Source organism: Hippopotamus amphibius, chromosome 4, assembly GCF_030028045.1.
Source record: "Hippopotamus amphibius kiboko isolate mHipAmp2 chromosome 4, mHipAmp2.hap2, whole genome shotgun sequence".
NCBI lineage: Eukaryota > Metazoa > Chordata > Mammalia > Artiodactyla > Hippopotamidae > Hippopotamus > Hippopotamus amphibius.
In genome coordinates, this window is record NC_080189.1 from 65,555,885 (window position 1) to 65,573,779 (window position 17,895).

Below are 17,895 nucleotides of genomic sequence, written 5' to 3' on the forward strand. Positions count from 1 at the left end.
ATCACAATTTCTTTATCCATTCACCTACTGAAGGACATCTTGGTTGCCTCCAAGCTTTGGCAATTATGAGTAAAGCTGTTATAAACCTTCATGTGTAGATTTTTGTGTGGACATAAGTGTTCAGTTCCTTTGGGTAAATTCTTGGCAACGCATGATTGCTGGATCATATGGTAAGCGTATGTTTAGTTGTGTAAGAAACTGCCAAACTGCCTTCCAAAGTGGCTGTACCATTTTGCATTTCCACCCGCAACATAGGAGAGTTTCTGTTGCTCCACATCTTCACCACCTTTTGGTGTTGTCCTTGTTTTGGATTTTGGCCATTCTAATAGGTGTGTTGTAGTATCATATTGTTGTTTTAATTTGCATCTCCTTGATGACATATGATGTGGTGCATCTTTTCATATGCTTAATCTGCCATCTGTATATCTTCTTTGGTGAGGTATTTGTTATGGTTTCTAGTCCACTTTTAAATCCAGTAGTTTGTTTTCTTACTGTTGAGTTTTAGTAGTTCTTTGTACATTTTGGATAATAGCCCTTCATCAAATGTGTCTCACAAATGTTTTCCTCATGCAGCTTGTCTTTTCATTCTCTTGAACTTTTGCTGTTTTTTTATATTAGATTTTGGACTTTTTTCCTAATGATTTGTAGGAGTTCTTTATGCATTAAGAAAACTAGCTCATGGTCAATTTCACATATTCACAAATATTGGTTTGCTACTTGGATTTTAATTGGTTAACATTGTTCCTGAGCAAAATCTTCTTTTATTCAAATAAATACAATCGTATAGATCGATCTTTTCCTGTATGTTCTCTGCATTCTGTGGCCTAATGTGTCCTTCCTTATTTTAAGACTTTAACATTCTATCCTTTTCTCTAGTATTTACGAAGAAAACATTTTTAAGTATTACATGAACCTGGACTTTGTTGGCACATACAATTGAAAACGGGATACGATTCTTTTTTTCCCCTCCTTCTTATTCTTTGAAGAGCAATTGCTTTGCCATGTAAACAAAAACAAATTAATTAAATTATATTTTTTTCCCCCAAGTTGGAAATACTCCTTCACCATTGGCAGCATATTGTAGGGCTCTGGGGAGCTTTTTTTCTAGGCCCTTTTCTGATCTGATTATTCATACACTAACATTTAAATTGTTATTATTATTCAAATAAAATGCATTTAATTATCTTGTGACATTAGTCTTTTCTATCTTTATTTTTCAGAATTTTCCTGGCTTTTACTTATTTTTCTCTGGTTAATTTTACAAGAGTAACAATGTAGGGACAATTGATATATTTATTAGATGTTCTAGACAGGCACACATTTACTTTTGTACTTTCCAAAGTCTGGTATTATGTAAAGAAATTTTATAATTAGGTTTATTAACAGAATTTTTTGTTTTTACTATTGTAAATGGGATACTTTAATTTTTTTCCATCGTAATGTTTAGCTAATTGTTGTTTGCATCTAGGGAATATATTGATTTTGAGATATTATCTTCGTGTCCATCCTATCAAGCTATTTTATTGTTTATAGCATCTTTTCAATTGAATATCTTGAGTTTTCTATAACATCTGGAAAAATCTTAATATTTCCATCTGCTTTCCAATTTTCATTTCTTTCTCTTTTCCATTACATTGACTAATACTTACAGATCAATGTTAACCGTAAAGATGATGTGCTGGTCTGTCTTATTTTTGGCTATAAAGGAAATGTTTCTAGTATTTCAGAACTGGGTACTATTCCAGTCTTCGGTTCGGTGTCTCTTTGTCTGTATCTCTTCACAACATTGTTCTATATCAGTTCCTCCACGAGGACATTATTTCAGCCTCCTCTAGCAGAATATTGGCCTTGTGCAATTACAACCTGTGGGTTAAAGTCTTCTAACTTCAGGAAAGTCTTCTAGTATATTTTGGGTTTTTTTTAATCTTGTTTTTCTTTTTTCTGTTCTAATTTTTCTGGTCCTATCTTTAGGAATCCCAGCATTTCATATAGCGATTTCCTTTGTTTCCAGATCCATCATTTTTTTTTTTAATTGGAGTTTACTTGTTCTTAAACTGTTCTCCATCTTGTTGACTCCTCTTACCACAGAATATTTTCCACTTACTTTTACATGTAATATGAATTTGATTTATTTTCTTCTTCTATAATTTTCTTTCTTGTCTTTTCTGAGCTCTGCCAAATCACTTTTAAAATTCTGTTTTCTTGACTCTACTTTGAATACTAAAATTCCTTCTAGTTTTGATTCAGAAGACCATATTTTCTTTAATATGTTTGGTTTCTTGAAGAGCTGTTTGTTGATACTTTCAAAACAGCTCTTTACCTGGGGTAAGACTCTATTTGAGCCTCGATGAAAATCACTGGTTCACACGGAAGCCCCCTGTGTCATGGTGTGTATAATGATTTAGAATTCTCTTCCACTGGTCATTAAAACTTTAATTCCCCAGTCCTTCAAACTAATAGTCTTTTCTTGGCAATAATGGCATAGTGAGTTTCCCTTAGTCCTATCTATTATGCCATTCTGTTTTCAAACAGGACCCAAAGATGCTTCAGGAGCCCTTTCAGTAACACAGACCGTGCCATCATAAGACACGCCATTGACTTGGCCCCTCAGAGGTTTCAGCCTACTCTTAGAGATTCTGAGTGCTCATGAAAGCTGTAAAGATATAATGCCCCTCTAACTTTCCTCCCTCAGTTAGATTTAATTTCACCACATTGCCCAAATCTTCTCTATCGATTGTGGTTTGGGACTGTGATTGGTTCCTATTGTCATAAAGATGGACTTTCATTTGTGTTTTTCATTCTGATTGATTTTAGTCTGTTTGAAAGCAGAAAGCGTGGGGAATCTATCATCTTTAGCTTTGAAGTTCTAGCAGAAATTTTACTAAAATTATCTTTATTTGCCCTATGAACTGCTTCCCCAAGATTCTTAGGTTTACTTAGCTAAATTCACTAAGTTACTGTCATGGGCCATTTTTAGCCTTACTAAATGACTTTTCATCCCCTTATATAATAAAGTTGTTTCTGAATTTGATATAAGATGAAACACTTAAATCATCAAGTCTTTCACCTGTGGCCCTGTTCTTTGCTGGAGTTACATATCTAGTTGTCACTTTATTAGCTTCACTGGTATGGTAAGAAAAATGTAGGCAAGATAATTGTTGTATCTTCTTTACTAAGACTAACTTTCTTAATCATATATATTTATTCATATTATTCTTATATATAATTGTCAAAAGAAATATGAAGAAGCAATTTGTTTAACATAAAGTTTAACTTATACTGTAATAAGTTATAACATACATGCAACTATCATTTTATTGGAATAGATATGGTATTTCTAATAGAATATAAGAACCTGGCAGGGTACGATTTTTAAATCTATTTGCTTACAAATAACTGGATGGGAATATCAGGCTCTATGTAGTAGTAGCTACTATTCTAATTATACTTTTAATTTAGTAGTCAACATGAAATTAAATGTCTACAGCATATTAACCCAGTGACAGTGGGAGACAACTCAAGTTGCCTTAGAGGCTTATTTAATTACATGGTAGGAGCGAAAATCACCAGGAAAAGGACAGTCAGAAAATAAAACAGGGATTGAACTGAAAATGTACATGACAAAGAATCAGAGGTGAACACACACACACACACACACACACACACACATACACTCACACTCTCTCTCTCTCTCTCTCTCAAGGAAGTACAGGGAACCAGGGGAATGAAGGAAGGAGAAGCAGCCTTTAGCAAGACCAGGAAAAGAGTTGGGCTGATGACCTCAGAACAGAGAGAGAGTAAATTACTGTATGGCTGAAAGAAAATCCAATTGTCTATGTACATAGAGGAAGTAGCAAATATCTTAAAAATAGCGACCAGACCAATACTATGATGAGAGAAACTGTCTTAGGCAGATACATCAATTGCTTGTTTACTCACTTATTTAAACTATATCCTGCTCCAAAAAGGCTTTCAATCAGTTTTCAAAATCCATAGATAGCAAAATCATTAGACAAGAATGAATAAAAGAAAATAATGAGGGTAAGAGAAGAAGAAGCTGGTGGGGAGTATTAGCAAACAACACGCATGCCACACAGTCCTATTTATATTCCCAAGAGCCAAAGTAAACAGGAAAACGTGATCTATTACAAGATTTCCAGGGGCCATAAGGAAAACGATCCAGATGCTCACCAGAAGCACATGGGTTGAGACTTCAGTGAAATTTATCTTATGTGTTTTTAATCAAGAGAACAGACTGTGTGATGGAGTAGATGACACTTTCAATGTCATTTCCACAATAAATATGATATAAAATTCTGAGTGATGTTACCATAATTTCTCTCAGTTCAGTCCAAACCATAGCTGCATAAATATTTCAGAAGAAGCAATTATGCAAATGATCCAGATAAGCCCCTCCCAGATGGTCTGGCTTATCCAAGAGCAAAATTTAGAATACCCAGAGAACATCATATCCTTTAGATAATCCTCAATGAATATTTTCACAAGAAATAAATCATACATGAGAAGTCTTTCATAATACAGTCATTACTTACCTAGAGATAATTTGACAAATATTTTCTGTCTAGACAATGTAGTCAATTAATTACACGTTTTCTAAACTAAGCTACTCATGATTACATAACCTCTACTTACTTTCTGCTGGTTTCCCTCATCATCTCTGGGGAGAGTTATTCCATGTTATAAAATGTGAAAGGAGCTATTCTTAGGTATAGCTCTCTGGGTGGTTGTTTAGATTTTGTTTATAGGGTAATTCTGAAAATGCTATAAACTTGGGGAGATTATAAGTGTGCCCTATTATGACTAAAATAAGTATCTGAATTGAAAATTCCCAAACTCCAGCCCCCAACGCAAGTTTTTTTTTTTTCCCCCACTATTGGTGGAAATAGCATTACTGACCTAAAGAAGCAGTATCATCTCATGGAGAATCTCTCATGCTTTAGAATTTGACAGGAAAATTTAAATTATCTCTAGTGGTATAATGCCTAAACATGAACAAAACAGAAGTAACTTCAGGAAATCCACAAACATTTAGATGTCTTAAAGTGGAAAATGTCCCACTTGAGGGTAGCTTGTCCTACACGTATGCATATGAATTTCAGGACTTAGTACAGCAGGTCTTAAGTACTCTTTAGCCCACAGTGTTGATAGAGAGACACATGTACTTAATGGTAATAAAATGTTACCTCAAATCAGCAGCTTTCCCCGTCTTGTTAGTACACACAACCTCTCTGGTCTGGTATCCAATCTGGATGTCCCAATATTTGTTCTCTTGCCGGTTCTGTCTGTTTCTGTTTCTCTTTTTCTTGATCAGTTCACGGGCCTCTGGATCCTTCACTGCTTTTCCTCGGTCCTTGTCCCGTTCTTTATTCTTCCCACGTCTCCTTGCTTGTCTTACTTGTCTCGAGTGGGGCATCGAGCATGCGCTCCAGGGCCCCACCTGCAAGCTGTACATGCTCTCTTCAGCTTCACAGGGACCGGACTGACACACTTGAAACTCCGTCAGGTTCGGACAGCCAGAGCCTCCAAACTGGGGGGGCGCCACCACATGACGTGTCCGGTGCTGGAGCCCACTGCCACAAGTCTTGGAGCATTCTGACCACGCGGAAAACTCAGACACAACACAATCTTGTTGGCAGGGGATGAGGCAGGCCTGTTCCAGAAGAGGCTTGGGCTCAAAGTACTCACAAATGATATCCTCTGCAGGCATGTCTTTCTCTTTCTGGATGCATGTTATCTCTCTCACTTGAATGCCTTCTTCCCCCTTAATGCACTCCAGGGGTTTCTCCACGCTTTTTGAAATCACAGGCTGACATTGATTCCAGGGTCCCAGCCTCCAGTCATACAGCTCTTTGTGCCAGTCACAAACTTTGAAACAATTTTGCTGGTTACTGGGTCTCTCAGCCTGCTTGCAGTTTGTATGCAATGTTGTCCATCCTTCCACATGAGCACACCACACTGCCCGGGTCTGAATGCCTCCTGGACCACAGTCGTCTCCCATGCATCGGCCCCATGGACCTAAAAACGATACAAGAGTGCTGTTAGAAGAAAACTACAAATTACTTCATGTTCCAGAAAGACACTTCAAGGTCTAGTACATTAACTTGCTGCGGCATTGTAAAGTAGGTCTCTGTACATGACTGTTGGAAAGTAATGACCTACACTCAGTATTTCCGCAGAAGGGGAACTGTGTCACTGAGTCTATATAAGGTAACTGCTGGGACAAGTTCATTTTGAGTCCTTTTGGGATTAGTGAAAATTTGCTTTCATTCATTTTCTTAATTTTAGGTAGGTAGAGAACCCTTGCTCATAAAGGACATTAGAAACTAGTCACAGTGAAAACCCATTACTCTTGCCTCGTAACCATCAAATTCATTTTACTAACTGGCAAAGAAAATGGCCCCTTGTGAAGAACTTTGTCTCCTGCAAGCTTTTCTTTTCCTGAGCAATTAACTATTTTGTAGAATGTGCTCTCTTCTCCCTCATTTTCTATTGTTGTACATACTTAAACTGCAAGAATCTATTAGTTGTATACATCTGTGCGGACAGAGGTGTTTACTTTCTGGTAACCAAAGCTAGGAAGTGAAGAATTTTTCATTTTAGCACAATTTGCCTTTAAATTTACCAAATAATAATAATAATAATAATAAATAATAATAATAATAATAATAATAATTTTTCTCATCTCTGCAGTGAAATGTAAAGATGTGTAAGAGAACTAAAATTTAACAAAAAGATTTTTGGAGTTTTCTGCCTGTTAAAGAGGTACTTCGAGTTTTATCAATTTATTCATTTCCTAAATATCAACTACTTGGCACTATAGAGTAATTTTATGGAATATATAAGTCAGCAGCTTTAATATGAAATATGGGCTTTTTACCTTAGGATCTTTCTTAACGCAGACTAAAACATATTTGCATATATCATTTCTTTTTATTTAAGGTAGATAATAGGATTCTCAGGGCTTTAAAAGACAAATATGAATTTATGTAACTGAGATTGCATTATTTTGGAATTTTAAAGAAATTTAATACTCATATAATTACATGATTTTCAAAATGCGGTCCCTGGCATTTGAGGAATTATGTGATGTAGACTAGAGCCATCTTCAATAGGCTGTGTGAGAAGGAGATGTGCAGCATACAGGGTCGGGCTTTAGGGTCACTCAGTCCCACCATACTGCCCTCCTTCCTCATTGCTGCTTCCTTAAGGAAAGCTCCATTATTATTATTTATTTTTATACGTGTTGAGATTATACATAGATTTTGTCTGAGAAGAGGTTTCTGTCACAGCAAAGTAAAAACCACTAAACTAGGCCAACAGATTCACTCTATGGTTGAGGAAAAACAAGTGACAAGGAGAGGACGGGACTTGCCAGGTTCACATCTTGAATGAAGAACAAAACCATCTTGGATTTCAGATTCAAGTTCTGACTTTTATTTTTATGATTTACCCTAGATTTTAGAGCTTGAGACTTAGATATTCCTATACAAGATGATTAAACTACAAAGAATGAAATATGAAGAATTTACTTATATTTAAACATTTAATTTTGTTTAACTAGAAAGCTGTTTACAACTCAAAGATGTTAACTTCATTACAAATGGAATAATGGAGTTGTAAATAGAAAAGAGATTGACTGAAAATACTGTGCTAACTAATCATAGTTGCGTGAAAATAAGAATTGCATATTTGGCATACCCATATCATCACTTTATGAAGTTCATATGCATATGTAGAGAGTTATACAGGACTTAAAATACATTTAGGGAAACAGTCTTCCCAAAGTGCTGGCGGCAAAACTTTACAAGCTAAGAAAGTCAGGGAGTTTGTTACATCTATAAACACGGAATACCTGATAATATTTTAATCTTACTTTTAACATGTCAAAGGAAAACATATATTCAAAAATCTTTTGTTGCTCTCACAGATGACCTAAATATCCAGCATGGGAATCAGAACATGGGATCCTTCTCAAGGGGACATAGTAATATGTATAAAATTGTAGTTAATTCCATACATCTTTGCTATTTATTCCTTTTCCCCATACCTGAACAATAATCTTTATTTTCCACCCTAAACACAGCATATAAAGATACATGTAGTTTGGACCATCAAATTAGGAGTAAGCTATATTCCATTAAGTCTAAATTTCAAAATCTAAGTGTCTTACATTAACTCAAAGTATAAAACCCAGGTGTAATTGAGGAGAATTTCTTGATATTTTATTGTCTTCCAATCTTTGATATTAATTATGAAATTAACCTGATGAATCAAATTAAGATTATTAAGAAGACAGCCTTTTATCCCCCAAGTAATAACAAAAAAAAAATTACAGAAAAATTATAAATTTGGCACTAAAAATACTTAATTGTACTTTCTAGGTAGGTTGTACTACTATTAATGGGTGTCTTTCAATTAATTTGTGAAAATTAACATTTTATTACAGAAATTTGAGTCTACAAAATGTGAACTGACTTTAGTCTGTGTGTTATCACTGAGTAAGGAAAACACACATACAAAAAAACAAACCCTCTAAAACTATGAAGCAGAACAGTAGTTAACTATTAAGTATAAAAGTTACCCTAGACAAAATAAGGATGGGTGAAGATATTAAACTCTTACAAACCAAATTTTAGCAAAAACACCAGGTTTCCTTCTACATTTCTTAAAAAATAAAAGTGAATGATGGTTACTTTGAAAATGATTCGTGAGTCCCTCCCCTCAGGAAGCTTGCACAAACCTCTTAAACAGCCTCATCCACCAGAGAGCAGACAGAATAAGCAAGAACTGCAATCCTGCAGCCTGTGGAACAAGAACCACAATCACAGAAAAATAGACAAAATGAAAAGGCAGAGGACTGTGTAACAAATGAAGGAACAAGACAAAACCCCGGAAAAACAACTAAATGAAGTGGAGATAGGCAATCTTCCAGAAAAAGAATTCAGAATAATGATGGTGGAGATGATCCAGGACCTCAGAAAAAGAATGGAGGCAAAGATTGAGAATATGCAAGAAATGTTTAACAAGGACCTAGAAGAATTAAAGAAGAAATAGAGATAAGCAATACAATAACCAAAATGAAAAATACATGAGAAGGAACCAATAGCAGAATAACTGAGGCAGAAGAATGGATAAATGACCTGGAAGACAGAATGGTGGAAATCACTGCTGTGGAACAGAATAAAGAAAAAATAATGAAGAGAAATGAAGACAGCCTAAGAGACCTCTGGGACAACATTAAATGCACCAACAGTCGCATTATAGTGGTCCCACAAGGAGAAAAGAGAGAGAAAGGACCCAATAAAATATTTGAAGCGATTATAGCTGAAAACTTCCCTAACATGGGAAAGGAAATAGCTACCCAAGTCCAGGAAGTACAGTGAGTCCCAGGCAGGATAAACTGAAGGAGAAACACATCAAGACACAAAGTCATCAAACTGATAAATATTAAAGTTAAAGAAAAATTATTAAAAACAACAAGGGAAAGATGACAAATAATATACAAGGGAACTCCCATAAGGTTAACGGTTGATTTCTCAGCAGAAACTCTGTAAGCCAGAAGGTAGTGGCATGATATATTTAAGTGATGAAAGGGAAGAACCTAAAACCAAGAATACTCTACCTAGCAAGGATTTCATTTAGATTCAATGCAGAAATCAAAAGCTTTACAGACAAACAAAAGCTAAGAGAATTCAGCACCACCAAACCAACTCTACAATCAGTGCTAAAGGAACTTCTCTGAGTGGGAAAGAGAAGAGAAGAAAAGGACCTACAAAAACAAACCCAAAACAATTTTAAAAAATGGTAATAGGAACATACATATCAATAATTACCTAAAATGTGAATGGATTAAATGCTCCAACCAAAAGACACAGACTGGCTGAATGGATGCAAAAACAAGGCCTGTATATATGCTGTCTACAAGAGATCCACCTCAGACCTAGGGACACATACAGACTGAAAGTGAGGGGATGGAAAAATATATTCCATGCAAATGGTAACCAAAAGAAAGCTGGAGTAGCAATACTCAGATAAAATAGACTTCTAAATAAAGAATGCTACAAGAGACAAGGAAGGACACTACATAATGATCAAGGGATCAATCCAAGAAGAGGATATAAAAATTATAAATATATATGCAACAAACATAGGCGCACCTCGATATATAAGGCAAATGCTAACAGCTACAAAAGAGGAAATTGACAGTAATACAATAATAATGGGGGACTTTAACACCTCACTTACACCAATGGACAGATCATCCAGACAGAAAATTAATAGGGAAACATAAGCTATAAATGACACAATAGATCACACAGACTTAATTGATACTGATAGGACATTCCATCCAAAAACAGCAGATTACACTTTTTTTTCAAGTGCAAATAAAACAGTCTCCAAGACAGATCACATCTTAGGTCACAAATCAAGCCTTAGTAAATTTAAGAAAACTGAAATCATATCAAGCATCTTTTCCAACCACAATGCTATGAGATTAGAAATATATTTCAGGAAAAAAATTAAAAAAACACAAACACACGGAGGCTGAACAATACACTGCTAAATAACCAAGAGATTATGGAATAAATCAAAGAGGAAATCAAAAAATACTTAGAGACAAATGACAATGAAAACATGATGACCCAAAACCTATGGGATGCAGCAAAAGCAGTTCTAAGAGGGAAGTTTATAGCAATACAATCCTACCTCAAGAAACAAGAAAAATCTCAAATAAACAATCTAATCTTACACCTAAAGGAACTAAAGAAAGAACAAAGAAAACTGAAAGTTAGCAAAAGGAAAGAAATCATAAAGATCAGAGCAGAAATAAAATAGAAACAAAGAAAATAATAGCAAATATCAGTAAAACTAAAAGCTGGTCCTTTGAGAAGATAAACAAAATTGATAAACCTTTAGCCAAACTCATCAAGAAAAAGAGGGAGAGGACTCAAATCAATAAAATTAGAAATGAAAAAGGAGATGCTCCAATGGACACCACAGAAATAAATACAAAGCATCATATGAGACTACTACAAGCATCTATATGCCAATAAAATGGGCAACCCAGAAGAAATGCACAAATTCTTAGAAAGATATAAGCTTCCAAGAATGAACCAGGAAGAAATAGAAAATCTGAACAGACCAATCACAAGTAATGAAACCATGATTTAAAATTTTCCAACAAACAGAAGTCCAGGACTAGATGGCTTCACAGGTGAATTCTATGAAACATCTAAAGAAGAGCTAACACTTATCCTTCTCAAACTCTTCCAAAAAATTTCAGAGGAAGGAACACTCCCAAACTCATTCTATGAGGCCACCATTACCCTGACACCAAAACCAGAAAAAGATACTACAAAGAAAGAAAATTACAGACCAATATCACTGATGGATATAGGTGCAAAAATCCTCAACAAAATACTAGCAAACAGAATCCAACAGCACATTAAAAGGATCATACACCATGATCAACTGGGATTTATCCCAGAGATGCAAGGATTCTTCAATACATGCCAATCAATCAATGTGATACACTATATTAACAAATTGAAGAATAAAAACCATACAATCATCTCAATAGATGCAGGAAAAGCTTTTGACAAAATTCAACACCGATTTATGATAAAAGCTCTCCAGAAAGTGGGCATAGAAGGAAGCTACCTCAACATAATAAAGGCCATATATGACAAACCCACAGCAAACATCATTCTCAATGGTGAAAAACCGAAACCATTTACTCTAAGATCAGGAACAAGATAAAGATGTCTACTCTTGCCACTACTATTCAACATAGTTTTGGAAGTTCTAGCCATGGCAATAAGAGAAGAAAAAGAAATAAAAGCAATACAAATTGGATAAGAAGAAGTAAAACTGTCACTTTGCAGATGACATGATACTATATATATAGAAAATCCTATAGATGTCAGCAGAAAACTACTAGAGTTAATCAAAGAATTTGTTAAAGTTGCAAGATAAAAAATTAATGCGCAGAAATCACTTGCATGTCTACATACTAACAACAAAAGACCATAAGGAGGAATTAAGGAAACAATCCCTTCCACCATTGCAACAAAAAGAATAAAGTACCCAGGAATAAACCTACCTAAGGAGGCAAAAAACCTGTATGCAGAAAACTATAAGATACTGATGAAAGAAATCAAAGATGACACAAACAGGTGGTGAGATATACCATGTTCTTGGAGTGGAAGAATCAGTATTGTGAAAATGACTACACTACCCAAAGCAATCTACAGATTCAATGCAATCTCTATCAAATTACCAATGGCAGTTTTTACAGAACTAGAACAAAAAATCTTAAAATTTGTATGGAGACACAAAACACCCTGAATAGCCAAAGCAATCTTGAGAAAGAAAAAAAAAAAAAAAATGCAGCTGGAGGAATCAGACTCCCTGACTTCAGACTATACTACAAAGCTACAGTAATCAAGACAATATGGTACTGGCACAAAGACAGAAATATAGATGAATGGAACAGGATAGAAAGCCCGGAGATAAAGCCACACAACTATGGTCAATCATCTATGCCAAAGGAGGCAAGGATATAAAAACAGTCTCTTCGATAAGTGGTGCTGGGAAAACTGGATAGCTACATGTAAAAGAATTAAATTAGAACACTCTCTAAAACCATACAAAGAAATAAACTCAAAATGGATTAATGACCAAAATGTAAGACTGGACACTATAAAACTCTTTGAGGGAAAACAAAGGAAGAACACTCTTTGACATAACTCTCAGTGAGATCTTTTTTGACACATCTCCTAGAGTAATGGAAATTAAAACAAAAAATAAATAAGTGGGATCTAATGAAACTTAAAGGCTTTTGCACAGCAAAGGAAAGTATAAACAAGATAAAAAGACCACCCTCAGAGTTGGAGAAAATAATTGCAAATGAATCGATGGGCAAAGAATTAACCTCCAAAATATATAAAAAGCTCATGCAGCTCAATGACAAGAAAACAAACAACCCAATAAAAAATGGATGGAAGACCTAAATAGACATTTCTCCAAAGAAATGGCCAAGAGGCACATGAAAAGCTGTTCAACATCACTAATTATTAGAGAAATGAAAGTCAAAACTATAATGAGGTATCACCTCACACTGGTTAGAAGAGGCATCATCAGAAAATCTACAAACTATAAATGCTGAAGAGGGTGTGGAGAAAAGGGAATGCTCTTGCACTGTTGGTGGGAATGTAAATTGATAAGCCACTATGATAGAGAGTATGGAGTTTCCTTAAAAAACTAAAAATAGAATTACCATATGACCCAGCAATCCCACTACTGGGCATTTACCCACAGAAAAGTATAACTCAAAAAGACACATTGCAGCACTATTTACAATAGCCAGGACATGGAAGAAATCTAAAAAGATGGTACTGATGAACCCAGTGACAGGGCAAGAATAAAGATGCAGATGTAGAGAACAGACTTCAGGACATGGGGTCGGGGGCCCAGGGGAAGCTAGGATGAAGTGAGACAGTAGCACTGACGTATATACACTACCAAATGTAAAATAGATAGCTAGTGGGAAGCTGCTGCATAACACAGGGAGATCAACTTGATGATGGGTGATGACTTAGAGGTCTGGGATGGGGAGGGTAAGAAGGAGTCACAGAAGGGAGGGGATATGGGGATATATGTATGGATGCAGCTGATTCACTTTGTTGTACAGCAAGAACTGGCACAGTGTAAGGCAATTATATTTCAATAAACAGTTAAATAAAAAGACACATGCACCCTATTATTCATTGTAGCACTATTTACAATAGTCAGGTCATGGAAGCAACCTAAATGTCCATCGAGAAACAAATGGATAAAGAAGATGTGGTACATATATACAATGGAATATTACTCAGCTGTAAAAAGGAATGAAATTGGGTCATTTGTAGAGACATGGATGGACCTAGAGACTGTCATACAGAGTGAAATAACTCAGAAAGAGAAAAACAAATATTGTATATTAACACATATATGTGGAATCTAGACAACATAATACAGATGAACCTTTGCAAGGCAGAAATAGAAACACAGATGTAAAGAACAAATATATGGACACCAACAGGGGAAAGCGGGGTGGTGGTGAGATGAATTGGGAGATTGAGATTGATGTGTGTACACTCATATGTATAAAATAGATAATAAGAAAAATATATTAAATTGTACACTTTAAATATATGCAGTTTATTGTATGTCAATTATATCTCAATAAAACTCTTTTTAAAGAAAAAGTGAAAAAAAGAAAATTACTCATGGTTTATCGACATCAAATTAGGGAAAGATCCCTTCTAACACACTCTTAGCACACTTCCCATGTCTCTCACATCATGCTTACCACAATTCCAATTAGTTTCTTAAATAATAGTCTGCCAACATCTGTTTATCACATTAGACTGACTCTACGGCCCCTTAAGAACAGAACTTTGCCTATCTTCTGCAACATCTGGTTTGATCATGTCTTTTAATTTTCGTGGCTGGATTTTGATGAATTTCCTATTATTTTGTTCAGAAAAGAGAGAGTTTAGTTTGTAGACTTTATTATCCAAGGCATTACGTGGTTGATATCAATGCCAACAGAAAGAAAGAAATTGAGTTCAAGAAAAATTATACACATTCCATATACATTGATAATGAGTAAGCATTTCTAAAGCAGACTTAGATAACTAGAAAAAGCATACATTCTATATACAAATTCAATTCAATTTGCATTCCAAAAGTATTATCATATATTCCTATTAACTAGCTAGTTATAGATAACATTGTTGGGTTTATTTTATTCCAAGCATATTTACATTGAGAACCTGAAGATAGGATATCCTAAGAAAATTCTAGAGATCTATAAAAATACTCACTAGGCTAAAGGAAAACAAAATGCATGAAGGCACCAGTGAAAGTAGAGGTGGCAGTACAATCACAATTGAAGGTAAAGAAAATTCATTCATTTTGCAAGCTATCTTATCTGGTATCTTATTTTTACATTGCACCTTGGGTATTGCACTTGTGTCCAATTAACAGTCCTCTTGAAAAATCAGATCTTCACCACTGTACACCTGATGAAGGGCTGTCTAGTTCTGTCCTCCAACTAGTCTTCACATAATCACACATTGAACAGAAAGGAGACCACATCTAAAATTGCTCTTGGCGGCTAAGAATTGTCAGCACAATTAGCTACCATGTTTCAAGAAGTACAAATATTTTAGAGTGCAATCTGAAAGCACAATATGAAAACTCTATCAAGGAAAACATGAAGTCACCTCCCAAGCACAATATGAGAATGTGATATTTAATTCATATGTGTCTGCATAAATACTAAATTGTAGCCCCATATCTCATATTACTGAGTGGGAAATAGTGCTGTAGGAAAGGTTGTGTGTGTGTGCCTGTGTGAGTGTGTGTGTGTGTGTGTGTGTGTGTGTGTATCAGGATGTTTGTTTTTTTAACAAGAATATAAAGAATTTCCACTGGTTTGAAACTTGCTTCATTTATTGTTCTTGTTCATGATTATATAAAGAAAGCTTGGAATCTAATCGTGCAAAACAAAAGATAGGCAGCTTTCTACTTACGGGTTTGGATAATATCCCCTTATGAATGGAAATGTTTTCCTGCATACAGATTTGTAGGATTGAGTTCATTCACTATCATGCAAAGCACTTCTAGGATGTAGGTCAATAAATATATGTAGAACACTTAGCTTGACAGATTTTATGTAAATTGAGAAAAAAATACTGGATGCCTTATTCCACTAAAAAGAAGTTAAAACAACTGTTTACATATACAAAATATTTATGTAATTGTTAGACTCACAATACAAATATTTTCACTTGGAAGTGATACAAAATTATGCAAAATTGTTACAACTTTAAATGAATGCTACTTGGCTTAGTTTTCCACTAGCTAGTGCTTTAAATATAATTCTTAACTAAATTTCCAAAAATGTTGATAAAATAATAAATGTATTTTTATTCCTGCTAAAGAGGATTTCATAACATGCCTATTCTCTTCATGTCATTCAAAACTCTCTTTATTTCAGTCTACAAAAGAGAGTCTTTTAAATTTAAAATTAGTATGTTGCCCACCATATTCAACACTGACTCCTTCTAAGATTGTTTTTTATATGTCAAGGGCATGAGAACAATAAAAGGTTGAGTCTATAAAAGGCCACATTATTGACAGGTGGCTAGCAACTGTTCCAAAGAGTCTTATAAAAGATAAACACTATAAAGGGAGCATGAGAAATTTATGCAAACTACTTTCTGTCCTTGTTTGCTATAAAACTCTCAAATGAGCCAGTTTCTTGTTTGAATAAATATGTTTGCATCCTTCAAATGAGATGGTGCATTTTCCCTCCTGGATTTGGTTACGGAACAGCATGTCCTAGTTTACGAAGATCAAGGAGCACACAAACAGCTTAGTAATATACAAAATTCTGTCTAATGAATGCTGCACAGTATCCTATTTTGAAATATACAAGTCACAGAATTTTTAAAAAGTTCTATTTGTTTTACTTGGGCAAATCAGTATAGAAAAAAAAAAAACCCTAGAAATAACTGCTAATTATCAGGAAAGAAAATTCTTCATAAATCCCATAAACTAAAGGTAACTAGTCCTCATATTTTGCTGCCATCCTATTAGGCAATTAAAAATATATTTAAATAAACTTAAGGTTATCCTATAAGTGATTTTATAATTTGCTTTTTAACTTCACAATATGCTATAATAGTAACCCCATTTTAATAGATGGCGGGGTTGGGGCACTCAGGTATATATACACATACACACACACACACAGACTGACCCTACTAGACAGTTAATCTCATATGCTCTTTATATTTGCATAATTACATCTATACTATGGTTGTATGGCATGTTGTATCAATTTACCATGATTTATCTAGTTGACATTCTATTTGCGAAAATTTAGGTCTTTTAAAAAATTGTTTCCAACACTATACAGAATGTTACAATAAACACCAATTGTTATATATTGGTTAGGTAATTTCATCAAAAGTTTTGCAAATTTTCAAGCTTTTGATATATCTAGTATCGTAAATGTGTCCACCCAAATGTACCAGTTTGCCCTCCAAACAGTTATTTATGAATATACATTTTTTTCCTGATATCTACAAACTATTTTTCCAAATTTGGGTTTCTATTGGGGGAATCTTATGTGCATATTTCCTCAGAGGGTCCATCTTTTGACTATGTTAACTATACAGATAGTCTTTATTCCTTTCAATCCAATCCTCTGTGTATTGTAGCCTGCAAAAGACCGCAAAGCTTATGAAGAATTGATAGTATCCTTCCTCTTCCAACACTAAAAAACAATTTTGCTTAGTTTGTATTCATTTTGGTCATTTCAAAGGATCTTTGCTGTGCATAGAAGCAAACACGTGATCTTAAATGTCTGTCTTGAAATAATCTCACAGATTAGTAATCCAAATGCCTAGCATACTGAGCCATTCTATATTATATTAATTGATTCAATTATAAGTAAGCACTCTAAGAGACCCCTCTGTGATTTGTGAACACAAAAACAATTAAATTTTGAATATTCACTGACCTAAAATAGATTAAATTTTCTTTTTAACGGGAAAAAAAAGGAGTGCTCTAACTTTTTTGACTTGAGTTTAATATAATTTAATTTTAATTTAAAATATAACTCTCAAATGACAAATCAGTTTGGTGGATAAGGAGAGATCACTGTGAAGTCAAGCTGAGCTTTCATCTTCAATAAGTAATTAAACTTTAATAAGAAATTATATGAGTATCAAATTAAATGTACAAAAATTAGAACAAGCTCTTTAAATCTGATGAGACAATGAATGATGAATCAGTGACTAGGACAGCTGATTTCAC

General features: G+C 34.6%; 1 protein-coding gene across 1 annotated transcript in view; it reads right to left on the reverse strand.

Annotated features, from left to right (window-relative positions):
* Positions 1-17,895, reverse strand: part of THSD7A (thrombospondin type 1 domain containing 7A) — a 423,961-nt gene that overhangs the window by 238,077 nt on the left and 167,989 nt on the right. The window contains exon 2 of the mRNA XM_057732183.1: positions 5,205-6,036. Within this exon, the coding sequence (XP_057588166.1) occupies positions 5,205-6,036 (832 nt within the window). The remainder of the gene's footprint in view (positions 1-5,204; positions 6,037-17,895) is intronic.